The sequence below is a fragment of the Phlebotomus argentipes genome, unplaced genomic scaffold, assembly GCF_947086385.1.
Source record: "Phlebotomus argentipes unplaced genomic scaffold, Phlebotomus argentipes genome assembly scaffold_18, whole genome shotgun sequence".
NCBI classification, from domain to species: Eukaryota; Metazoa; Arthropoda; class Insecta; order Diptera; family Psychodidae; genus Phlebotomus; species Phlebotomus argentipes.
This window is the reverse complement of record NW_026776177.1, coordinates 1,707,030-1,720,109: the sequence shown is the minus strand read 5'-3', so window position 1 is coordinate 1,720,109 and position 13,080 is coordinate 1,707,030. Positions and strand designations below refer to the sequence as shown.

Below are 13,080 nucleotides of genomic sequence, written 5' to 3'. Positions count from 1 at the left end.
CATGTAACAAGTGGCAGTTTCACTTTGCCTAATCGGATAATGGAGGATATTATCAGGAGGTGCTTTTAGCCACTTTTCCCAATATCGCAATGACCCCTGTTTCTCACTATAATTCAACATTATATTGCGAAGGGTGTGTGAATGGTGAGAAATACGCTCAGAATGCATCTCACGCCTTCGATTGAAATGCACTCTTCTCTCTCTCTCTCAGGGGGTGGCTGTGGAAGTCACCCCTTTCAGTGCTCTTTTTAGCGTCACTTCACTCCCTCCGCCGGGCGAAATTAATGCAATATTTTATTTAAGGGCAATTATCAGGGGTGGTTTGGCTGCAATTCCCTGCGGAGAGGAGATTTCTCTTATCTTCACGACCTGAATTTATGGATCTGTAAATATTAAACAACCCCTGAATTCCGGATGGAGGAAGAGAAAATCATTTTATTAAATTCCTCTCAGTCTCTAGAAGACGGACTTTAAGGACAACTTCATGTGCGTGGTTCGCCTTAAATGATCCACATTATATCAATCAGTTGAGCGAGATTTGGTGATGTTAGGAGGAAAAACAAACACATGCTGTGACACCCTTCAGATCGATTTTCCACCATCATAAATACATCAAGTGGAAGCGAGAGCAGCATTTTGGGGTTGAATATGAATGAGCCACCCTCGCATTGTCCCCCTGAAGCCATTAAACTCTCTCGTGGTTGCTCTCGCATGATGGAAATCTCTCCTCTCTCTCTCTCACTCACTCTCTCTCTCTGGGCGACCCAATCCAACCCCTTTCGCAGCGCAAGTTTCCCTGGTGCGCTTGAGAAACTTCAGCCCTCTTTGGCAAAATTTGCAAACATATAATTTAGAGCGAAGCCATTCATTGGATTCATGTTTATTCCGGCGGAAACTCAGCCGCCCCCCGCAAACTACACCCCAAACACCCAAAACTCAGCCATTCGTGGGTGTGAAAAGTGAGTGAAATTCAAGAGGAAAACGGTTAATCAGACACAGCAGCGAATTAATGTCTTAATTGGGGCGATAATTCTCCACATTCCAATTGCTTCCCTGCTTTTGCCACCAATAAAACTGACCGCGTATTGATGCCAGTCTTCTCGCCATTGCAGACTCCATCCATCATGTGAAGTCTGAGCAGCACGTGAAGGACGAGGAGGAGGACGATCTGACGGACGACGACCGCAAAACTGAGGCTGCCGCCATGCTTGCGGCCGGCGGGGGAGCCGGCGGTGGTATGTCACACCACCACCACCTGCACCACCACCCGCACCACCATCCGTACCACCCGCACCACCCCCACCACCCGCACGGGATGCTGGGCGGCGGGTACGGCGTGAAGCAGGAGGAGCAGCAATTGACGGCGCCAAAAAACCAAACAAGCAGCGACTGTGGCGTGCCGATTCCGGCCACCAAGCCCAAAATCTGGAGTCTGGCCGACACAGCCGCGTGCAAGACGCCTCCCCCACTCCCACCCCACTCGGCGCCATGGATGGCGGCGCCCGGCTACCAGCAGACGACTGGCAGCGCCGCCGCCATGATGATGGGCTCCGGCGGAGCGCCGCCGCATGGCATGCTGGCGAGCGGCCAGCCGCCACCTATGCAGCAGCAGATGATGCCTGGCACCGGCCCCATGACGACGCCCTTCACCGCCAACTATGGCCGGTACGGGGGGTTTCTCAGTGGGCCGCCGCCCCCGCCGCCCTCGGCCCACCACTACCCCAACCCCTGCACCACGCCGAGCCACCTAGCCACGGGGGACAGTACGCCCCTGGGCCCCCAATCCACGCAGATGTCCAGCAGCAGCAGCAGCACCACGAATACGCCGCCGGCGATGGGGTTTCCCGAGGTCCAGACCGATACGCCACCCCAGACGCCGCCGAGTATGAAGCTGCCCAGCGTGGCCGGGAACCTGCTCCATTCGGCCACCCCTACGACCGGTACCTGCTACAGTAACGGCGGTCCGGCCATGGCTAGTGCGCCGTACGGCGGCGCCGCGTCGCCGGCGGAGCAGAACGGCTTCATGGGCAACTTCGCGCGCATGCAGGGCAGCCCCGTGAACAACAACACGCTGCACAAGGACTTCGCGCAGCAGATGATGAGCGCCGACATGGCGGCCTTCAAGCCCTTCTACAAGAGGTTTGTCCGTCGCTCGAGAGTGTCGAGAAATTGTCGCTAACCTGAGTCCGATTTCCTTGCAGTGCCCACCAGGTTGGGAACGGATTCGTGTCGCCGGTCTGAGACGAGGACGCCGAGAGTGACAACCACCCTCAGTGAGTTTCCAAAATCTAACCCACAACCGGATGCCGATGACAAATTGCCATTCAAATTAACCAATCGCACACGTCCTCATAGGCTCGTGAGCCTCGTGAGAATGATGAGATTCAATACGAGTTCCACGAGAGATTCTTTGTTTGCTCAACTGCCTCATAAATAAGGCCGAGAATCGTGCAAATTCTTCGACTAATTTATTGACGAAAGAGGGATGAACAACCTCATTTACAGTCGGCCACAAGTTTTCGGCACTTTCTGATCGTAATGCTCGGCTTGAGGGATCGCTTTTTAAAGTGTGTGCGAAAACTCAATTTTTTGAGGGTGACTCACACCCCAAAAGCACAGCATTATCTCCGGCCAAACAAAGGGATGCGGAGAACACACACATGGAAGTGAGCTGCGAAAAAGGGTGAATGGAGAAGAATTAAATTGAAGGGATGATTTTCCACTCAATTTGCAACGATACTGGGCGAAGGGTGGATCCGAAATCCATCAATTTGATTGACCAAGTGAATTTTAAAATCCTCCTTCCACAGCCCAGACAATCTTCAGGAATGCTTGCGTCCCTTCTGGCGTGAGTCCTTTGTCGCACGTGAATAATTAAAATCACGGGGCTGTGATGCAATCAATTGGGCAGAAAGGAGAGGATTCAATTGGAGTGTGTTTTGGGAAGAAATTTCACGGGCTCTTTTGCTCCCATGATCCATAATTTATCTTCGCGCCGCGGAGGCGCACAAAAAGAGCCACCAAGAATGACGACAAGGTGGAGAGAATTGGAGAAAAAGAACGACGCACGGACAGATGAAAAGCGTCAAGAATTGATTTTTATGGGGATATATAATATAATTATTTGATTTAATTGATGAGATGACAGTGTTGAGTGCTATTAAATATCATACCGGAGAAAAATACGACATATAAATGAGGAGGAAGGAGATTCCCCAAGAAAAAATGAAGGTGTTTTTTGGGAGAAGTAAAGAGAACAACAACAGAAAAAAAAATCAGAGGAGGAGTTAATAAATGATGACGGAAAAAATACGTCAGAAATGGTGAAACGGAGAGCGAACAAGACAAACAGAAAATTAGGATCGTCGTACCTTTTATTGAAATCTCTGCTTCATTTACCTTTTGAAGTTCACGCCCGAGTATTTTTACCCTCTCGTGATGGATTTGCTATTTTTTCTCGAGATTCTAGGGGCTACTCGCCAGTTGAATAAAAGAGTCTCCAGTCACCTAAAGCAGTTCTTTGAATGCTAGAAGATGTTAAAATAGTTCCCATTTTTCTACTTCAACTTTATTAGTTTGATTTATCTTCAAAAATTGTCTTGCAAAGATAATAAACTACCTAAACTTACCTTCAGAAATTATTTTTATGATAAATATATGAATACTAAAATCGTCATTTATGATAAAAGAAACAAATAAATCAATTTTTAACATTTTTCTTGGGATTTCATTGAAAACTTAATTTTTGTCATACAGTTTTCAATCATCCTTTGATTATTTTTTTTATTATTCTGAAAATATAATTTGAGTTTTTAAAATATTTTGCCGAAAATAATGAATTTTTGGATAATTTAGCAATTTTGAAATAGAAAAAACCTTTTTTTTGATTATTAATATTAAAATTTTTATTTTTCCATACAATTTTCAATCATTTTTTGAATATCTTCTAAATAATCTTAGCAATTTTACATGGAAAATAACCATTTTTTGATTTTTTATTTCATTTTTATTTTGAAAAAATATTATTTGTACAACAAAATACAGCTGAATAGCAAGAATAAAATAAAATGACGCAAACTCATTACTAATTACTTAACTTTTTCTTAATTAATTCAATCTTAGCAATGCTTCTTTGGGAAATTTTTCTTCCGTCCAAGCTGTCCAAACTATCAATCGAATCACAAAGCGAAGAGCCTCTGACTCGAAGGAGGATTCCAAACTCCACCTGTGTTTGTTCTTCGGTGTCACACCAATGAAAAATTAAGTGAAATTAAGAAGGAGACAGATTTTTTGTGGTCAGACGATCGGGAGACTCAAAAGACAAAAAGAGCCTCTGCGCGAGAGTCATTTAAGAAATAATAAACAGGTTCTCCTGGTTCTCTCTCAAGGAGGGCGAAAGAATTTTTGTGGCCTCTTCTCGCGTGGATTTATTGGTGAGCCGCACCTTGTCGCTTTTGGGTTTGCGCGTGAATGGAAGAAAGTGTCGAGGAGGACGTGAATGGCTCGTCCCTTGCCATGAGGTTTTTCCATTGAGGGGCCGTAGAAGAAGATTAGCATCTCCACTCGTCCATCAATGTCTGACCGCGGGGAAGAACGCCAAGTGAGGTTGTTGAGGTGCCGATAGCGAAATTGCTGTTCTACACCACGAAATACAACGCTGGGCATTCAATAAAATTCACCCGCTCAATCTCAGTATTTCTGGGGTTCGCGCGGAATTCAATTCACACAACAAGAGACCAAAAAACAACCTTGATGGCCGCGTGGGTGGATTGGCTTAATTATTTTTTACGCTAAGTCTTCACGCTGTCTTTGTCGCCATTCTTAAGACTTGTTCTCATTCTCTCTTTCAGATTTGGCTTTCCGGTGGAGAAATACTGAATGAATGCGGCAAACTCATGCAAATGTATACGAGATAGTTGACTTTTATGTTCGTTTTCCAATGCTGCGCGCGAAGATGGACAACGATGGCGCGGCGGAAATGGGAAAGGAAAAGGGCAAAGTGCAAGCACAAATCTCAATAGAAAGGCGACAATGTTATGATTTTGTTCATTTCTACTCAAAGCATATGAAATATTTAAATGGTATGAAAATCTCAAAATAGCTCAAACACAGCAAATAGATAAAAAGAAAAACACTCACAGAAATTCTATAGATAATCAATAGTGGAAAATATATTAGATAAAGAAGAAAATAATTACTTTCAATTTCCAAATGACTTGTACTTTTCACCGAAGACTTTTCTGAGTGACATTTTCTGTGGGATTCTTCAATTTTTGTCACACTTTCAAAAAAATTGAAAAATATCAACAGAAAATCCACAAATGGACTTGAGAATTAAGGAAGAAGATAAAAAAAATTGGCACGCAAATTTGTGCAATATAATCATTGTAATTAATTTTTTTTTGAGACGAGAAAAGAAGTTTCCGTTTTTTATTGAAAAAAAAATGAAAGAAATTGCATCAATCTTAAGAGAAGAAAAAATAATTCACATAAAATATATTCGCAAAGAAAACGTAAATGTAAAGATAAATTTTTAAACAAAAATAATGAGAAAAAAAATTCACAAATTGTCTGTTTAAGCATTTGTAATCTGTGATAAAAATAACTAACTACTAAATGATAATACTAATTAAAATATTTTAAAAAATGAAAAGTAAAATGAGAGTAATTTAAAAAATGAGAGATTTCCAGACGAATAGAAAATTCGACTTTTTTTCTAAGGAGCTTCTGTGCTGATAAAGAAATAAAAAAGAAGAGGAAGAAGAAAAAAGGAATATTGAGAGTTGCGTTTTTGAAGGATAAAATGAGAGAGAGAAAATTACACAAAAGATGATTGAAATGAGTGAAATTTTTGAAGTGGGCGCAAGAAATTCTATAGATTTTCACTGAAGATGCAAACTAAAAGTTGTGTAAGTTTAAACAACATGAAGAAAAGATTAATTCAACACTTTGAATGTATAACTTTGTAAATACGATGGATGTTTTTTGGAGTAAGTGTGACTTGAACACTCGTATCAATTTTACTTAATATTTACTTACTTATCATTCAAATGACTCCTCCTCAGTCTGCACGCTCGGCACAAGAAATGCAGCTCTGACTCATTGTTTTACTTCTCCCTTGTTTTATTTCTCTATGCAAAGCAAAAATGTATGGAAAATTGTGCAATGCGTTTCTCTGAGTGCAGACTGGGGAGATTCATCAAGTAACAATTTACATTATAATTAAGGAATAATTCGTATAAAGTATATAAAGAAATCAAATCTATGTATAAATTCACAATCATGAAAAATAGACGGATTATTAGATTTAATTTGTGGCTTTCACGTCTTTCCTCCCACAAAATCTCGCGCGCCCACGAAGAAGGATATTCGAAAGATTGTGCAGTTGACCGTCAAGTGGCGTCGCCGTGCAAACGGCACAATAATTTAGACATTCCTCATGAATAAATTAATTGGATTTGAGGAATTTCCCTCCCCTGCGGGGCTCATTGAGACATTCACTCGGGAGGACGACACTCGCCCCGCGGGTCGCTCATTGCCCCAAACTGTGCCGACCGACCGCAATTCATCACAAATATGACCGCATTTATCATCTCCCCAGCGCAGCTCTCGTGGGCATCGGAATTTATTTCTGCCATTAGGCTCTTTGTTCTTTCGGTGATTTTCATTCGAGTCACCTCAAAGTGCATCCCAAGGATTCTCATACTCACCTAAAAAAAAGGTGATCGATTCGCGCGCGAGCGCTTTTTTTCACCTTTGGAGTGTGGGTGGAATTTTGGGGGAGGACAGAAATTTGTTGGGCGAAAAGGTGCCCAAATAAAACATGAATTATTGTGTCTCATAGGACAATTCGATGGAATCGTTTGGGTTGCGCCACGAACGAAGCGAGTGTCGTCGGAAATGGACTCATAAATTCACCTTTGACAGTTTTTCTAGTCGCGCGCTTCGTCTTTTTTTTTCTTTCCTCATCCACGTGCTTTCGGCAAAGGAGGAGAAGCATAAGAGAGAGGGATATTGAGAAGACCAGCATAGTAGGAATCCAGATGGAGGGAAAATTGGAAAAACTTTCTGAAAATTTCATGTCAAATTAATCTTTTTTGGAAAATTTGTTAAGATTTTTCAATTAGCCAATATTTGAGGATTCCTAATGATCTCAAACAAATATTTAAACATAGATTAATACTTTCAAATAATAAAAATTATAATATAAATAAGGAAATACGATTATTTTCCAAGTAATATAACAAAATAATTCAAAATTAATATTTCTGAACAACAAATTTAAATTAATTTTATTATATTCCAATATTTTCAGAATATTTAATAAAAATTTTAATTTCAATAGTAAAAAAGTAAAAATAAGTCACATAATCCGACACAAGCTGTATTCGAACACCTAAAATTAGGAAAAAAAAATACAAACTTGCCTTTAAAGTTTAAATTGCTGCCCTCTGGCGGCAATACGTGGAGAAAATAATCCAATATTTCAATATTTTATTAAAACTTATAAAATAATCAAATATTTGTAATATTTACAAAGAGATTTTTCCAATTTCAATTCGAATTTAATGCTCACTATATTTAAAAGAAATATTTATTGAACTGTTCTTGAAAAATACTAGTGAAATTCCGTGAAATTTTCACTCCTCGTGTGACAGTCGACCCAAATATTATGAAAAAGTGCGGCAGGCGAAAGAAATGAAACGAAGAAATTCTCTATAAAGTCCCTTCAAACGGAATAACAATCGAATTGACTTAATAAAGAGACTCTGACTTACAAATTTGACTCGTTTGGCATATCCATGTAATTATGTTGTTTATGCTGAAAAGCCAACAGACGCGACGAGGAAAGAGTTGGAAAAAAAATAAATTATGTTGTATGACAGACTGACAGGAGGAAATCTTCAAGTATTTCTTCCCTCCAACCCGAAGAAGGAGTTGTATAATCTCACGGAATCTCTTCTTTCTCCCAAGGAGAAAAAAGAGACACGGCGAGCGCACTTCATTTCAATATGAAGAGCAAATTACAATATTTCATCGATAAATCTCTCCAGCCGCGATGTAAATTTATAGTACAGGTGGATTATGAATTAGCTCCCGATGATTTATTGATGGATCTCTTCATTTGAATTTTGGGGCCACTTTCTTCGGCTCAAGATGAATGTCTCGTGGCTAATTTGTGGTCATCCTGGGCATGGACAAATAAATTCAATGTGAGACAATTTTAATGGGAATTTCTTATTTAGTGCGTGTCTAGTTGGACACAGAGGGAATTCCTCTCTCTTCCTGTGGGAAAGATGATCACATTCCTGCTGGTGTATTGTGTGCAAAGCAGATGATTGTGCGCGGGGATGCACAAGTTGGGAAAAAAGGAGTTTCCCGACCAATTTATTCAAAATTCACCTGGTTCGCCAAGCGAATGACCAAATGCTGTGCTGTGTGTGAATTGTTTCGGGAAGAGAGTCTCTCTGCATGCCCAAAGAATTTTGTCTCCTCCACTTCTTCCCATCTGTTCCTCGTGAGACCACAAGCAGAGTTAAGAAATTTATAGAAGAAGCCCGCAATTCACGTTCACGGTGGAATCTTTCGTATGATATTTTCCATGGAAAGGCACACAGAAAAGCACACACAAAGAATGCCACACAAATTTGCCACCTTTTTTTTCACCCTGAGTTGCTGAGCAAAGAGGCAGCGAAAGAAATGAGAAATGAAGTCAGTGGGATAATGTCATGAATTCGAGAGAGTCATTCTTCTTGCCATCCACCAAGAGTCACCAGGGAGACGAGAGGGATTCCGCAAAACACCCTGCCGACAATCCACCCTCTTTCGACACAATGAAGTCCATCATTTATTACACAATAAATACACACATGCATTCTAATCCAACAGAAATATGACATAATTCGCCAAGATATATGACTCTTAGATGAGGTCAATAGTCGCAACAGTGCTTTTGGATGGTGAAAATCCATCTTCGGAAAATATTATTAATTTTCCCTCGACGCTGTGTGGAAATCAATTGGAACTCAGGCTGCTGCTAATCCCATTGTCAAACAGACGAAAAGTGGAATTTCCTTTGTGCACGAGGGTGGAAAAAGTGCGAGAAAAGCAAGATCATCCGATTAGAGTGGAAATTAATTGACGCGGACAGAGCATATGCTGCACACTCACACCCACTCTTAATGGCAACTCGAGGAGGACTTTAATGGCATTTTTTACTATCAATTTTCAGTAGACTTTCCCTTTTCAGTGAAGTAGAACGAGTTGTAAATACGCATAATCAGTTTTATATTGAATTAATATTGACATTTTCATCAGAATTTAAAAACATTCTCGATCGTCTTACGAGAATTTCAGAAGAAATCACGAAGAAAGTGTGATACAAAATTTCTTGAAAATCACTTTTCAGGAAATTTTCAAATCATAGTCTAAGCAAAACAACATTAAGCGTTTATAAAACAATCAAAATAAAAGACTTTAACTCAAAATTTGCTGAAAAAACTCTAAAAATTGATATTATTTAAATCTGAACTACATTTTTTGTAGTTATGATTTTCTTTTGTACATTTTGAACCCTTTTTCATTACTCAAACACCAAAATCGCTATTTTTATTGAACAGAAATGCTCAAAATCTGCCAATAAATAAGATTGTTTCCAATTTGATCGTCAGTATTGATGTTTTTGACGGTTATTTTCTTACATAGTTCTGCTTTAATTAGTCGTATAATCTAAAAAAATGCTTTGATGAACTATTTTGAAATATTGCAAATATTGAAACACTTCCACTTCTTAAGTATTTCTGATGATGTACAAATTCCTAGATATTATATTACATAAAAATATAAATAAATTCTTATGTAGAAATATAATCCCCAAATAGTGATCAATTAATCTCATAATATCTCTGAATATTCTGTCATGGAAAAAAGTTTAATAACTTGCATAAAGAGTTAGAAATTGATTGATGACACCAACAACAGAGCAAATCCTTATTGACTTGTATGCAAATAGGGGAGGAAGAACGAGGAGATGCAGGGAAAATTAATCATATTGGGCCTCCTTTCTTGGCCCAATGGACGCCAGAGCAGGAAAAAAGGGATTCCTGTCACCGCGGAACAGATCCCGAAGGGGTGCGTCAATGGCATAAATGCGATTGACATCGTTCGGGATTTCCCTCACGTAACAGGGATGATGGTAAATGAAAGTGACTTCTGTGCCTGACAAATTATCATCCACTTGCAGCCTTTTTGCATTTCGACCGTGGCGCCGTGAAAAGGAGTGAATGTGACGCAAAGGACAATCATAAAGTCATTAATGCTAATTCCAAATTGATCGGATGCACACGGAATTTATGACGGATTACTGCAAAATTCACATCTTCGCCAACGTTAATTGTCTTCTCGTGACTTTTTTCTGCTCGTTGGCATTTGACATTCCTTCCTTTTTTCGCGCCAACCATATTTCGTCGCCCAGACACCGCACATGAAAGTGAATCTCCTAGAATTACGCAATGATTGATGCAAATGCGCATTCGGCGTAAAATAGAGATTCATTCCATGCTTGATGGATGAGTTTGGAAATTCCACATGCTCCTGGGGATGAATATTAAAATTCTGCCCCTGCCGAAGGGAGTGCGTCAAACTTCTCTCGCGACACGTCGCATAAGGAGGAAGAAGTGACAGAAATCCCCAGAGAAAACATACATTTAGAGAAAAAAATCGAGCCAAAAGTAAGATGATTTTGACTAGTTACAAGACCATTCTTAACCAATGAAAACAAGGCATTTTATTCCTTGATTTAAGTCTTAATTCTTAGAGGAACTCTAAATTTCAATGTCAATTCAAGTCCATTTCAGTCTTAAAATCAGTATTTTTTCGCTTAGAATGAAGCATTAAAAATGTTCCTTTATATTTGTTTGCGATAAAGTCTTGTGATTATGAAGAAAATTCCTTGTTTTTAGTCAGAAATCGACTTGGTTTTATGATATTTACTAAATTTTAGTCTTTTTCAGTGAAAAAAAAATATTCCAATTTTTTTTTTTAATTAGAATAAGGTTTTAAAAATAAGGTAGAATATTAAGCCGAAAGGAAAGTCTAGAAGTGAAATTAGTCTTTGAAAATTTTTATTTTACATTCATTTGCCGAAAAAACTTGAAATTAATCGATAAAGGTATTGATTTTATGCGAAAACCGACAAGAAAAGGTAAAAACTCAAATTTTTGACGATCAAAAAGCTTGAAATCAAGAAGATTCAGGCAATTTTCAAGACTTCTTTGGAACTGAAGCTCAAGAATACTCATTTCATAGTTCAAGAACTAGGTCAAAAAACACATTCAAAAGTAATACGATGAATTTTCATTCTCATAGCTTGTAAAACCCTTTGTTTCCCTTTCTTCGAGTCAATCGCGGCGTGTCTTCTACATGAGATAATGTCTCGTGTTGCTAGTGAAACTCTCAAGATGTACTGCAAATCGTTAGCAATGTTGCAAGCGTGAACTTTTGGGCCAAAAGGCAACATCTACAATCCATGTTCGAGGCATGTGTGCTGAGAATATGTGTAGCTTTGCCACCCTTCATGGGCATCATATAAAAATATTCACGCGATAATCGCGAAACGCCAAATAACACGCCGATCATTTCCGTGGAAAAGGAGTTGGAAGAGAGGTTCATAAATTTGTACCACCATTATTTACTTTATTGCTCCGTTTCCTTCCCTCATACATACAATTTTTTTTTCTCCTCACTTAAGCGCGCATATTGTTCTCATCGCGGAGTTTCTTCGTCTTTCTTTTTTGCGCGCCTCTCTCTCTCTCTCTTGCCCGCGATTTGTTTATTATGTGTTCTCGTCTGTCGATCGATATGTTCACATTTTGAATTACAATATTTATAAATTTTCATGTTGATATAATAATAATATTATATGACACCAATAAATTTATACACACATCTAAACACTGTGTTGTGAGCAAACATGTCGAGAATAATGCGAGTTTGGGGGCAAAAAAGGCCACCGTGGTGCTGTTTTTGTCACGCATGCAAACATTTTGCGGATTTACGAGCGCCAGCGAGATGGCAAAGGAGCCTCCCATCTGGCCCACGGCTCAGGTGGATCGCACTGTCGCCGGAGACGGGCAACTCCTCGACAATATGCCGTGCCAGGGGCACATAAATCCCCCCATTGGCGGATCACGAGCCCCGGGTGGCACCCCCCTGAATCGCAGCCCCAAATAGAGATGCAGCGCGAATTGGCCGTGTGAATTGATTCATTATAAAATGACTACAGCCATTTATCATCGGTGCCCATTAAAAATTAACGAAACACAATATTTGAATTGGTAAAATTGCCAACATGCCGAGTGGAAATCAATGGGGAGAATAATGGATGGTCAAGCGGGGTGAAAAAAATAACGATAAATTGAGTCAAATTCAAACTATGGCATTGTCTGCCTGGCATTTTGATGCGATCAGGGACACAATTTAACACAAAAGATGATACTGATCCTCACACAGAATTTAAGACTCTCCCAAGCAGTCCCTGTCGAGATAAGGAAAAGGACTCTCTCTCTGCTCACAGTTTATGTCCCTCTCGTCATCAGTGAGTTGCATGACAATTTCCAGGGGAGGAAAAGAAGGCGAGATAATAAAAGAAGAAATGCTGGGAGAGATAGGAAATCATCATTTCGGTTTGAATGTCACACAATTTGAGGGATGAGCGACTGGACACAATGGACAGACAACCTGTTGGAGTGACAACAAATTGCTGGGTGGAAATTTAAGAGCATCAGTGCACCTTAAATGCATAGATTAATGATCGTCAATTATTTGATGGAGCGTCGTCAATTCATCCCTCATTTATTCCATCACATCTCACTGGGCACTGAGGAGTCCGTCTGGGGGAAGATGATCCTCTAATGATTGTCTGAAAATTGGCTGATATATCTTGGAGATCTCCTGAGGACAATTTAATGGATAAGTCGTGTCTGCATCTCTCACTTTGTCTCACCAATTTTTTTCTTCCTGTTGCTTCTCGAAGATAAAGAAGAGAAAAAAGAACGAAGCTGGAAACATTGGGCAATACTC

At 40.0% G+C, this 13,080-nt stretch overlaps 1 protein-coding gene across 1 annotated transcript in view; it reads left to right on the top strand.

Annotated features, from left to right (window-relative positions):
• LOC132260369 (homeobox protein araucan) overlaps nt 1-6,352 on the top strand; it is a 31,764-nt gene extending 25,412 nt beyond the window's left edge. The window contains exons 5-7 of the mRNA XM_059758428.1: nt 1,113-2,139; nt 2,202-2,273; nt 4,851-6,352. Of these exons, the coding sequence (XP_059614411.1) occupies nt 1,113-2,139; nt 2,202-2,241 (1,067 nt within the window). The 3' untranslated portion in view covers nt 2,242-2,273; nt 4,851-6,352. The remainder of the gene's footprint in view (nt 1-1,112; nt 2,140-2,201; nt 2,274-4,850) is intronic.
• The last annotated feature ends 6,728 nt before the right edge of the window (nt 6,353-13,080 follow it).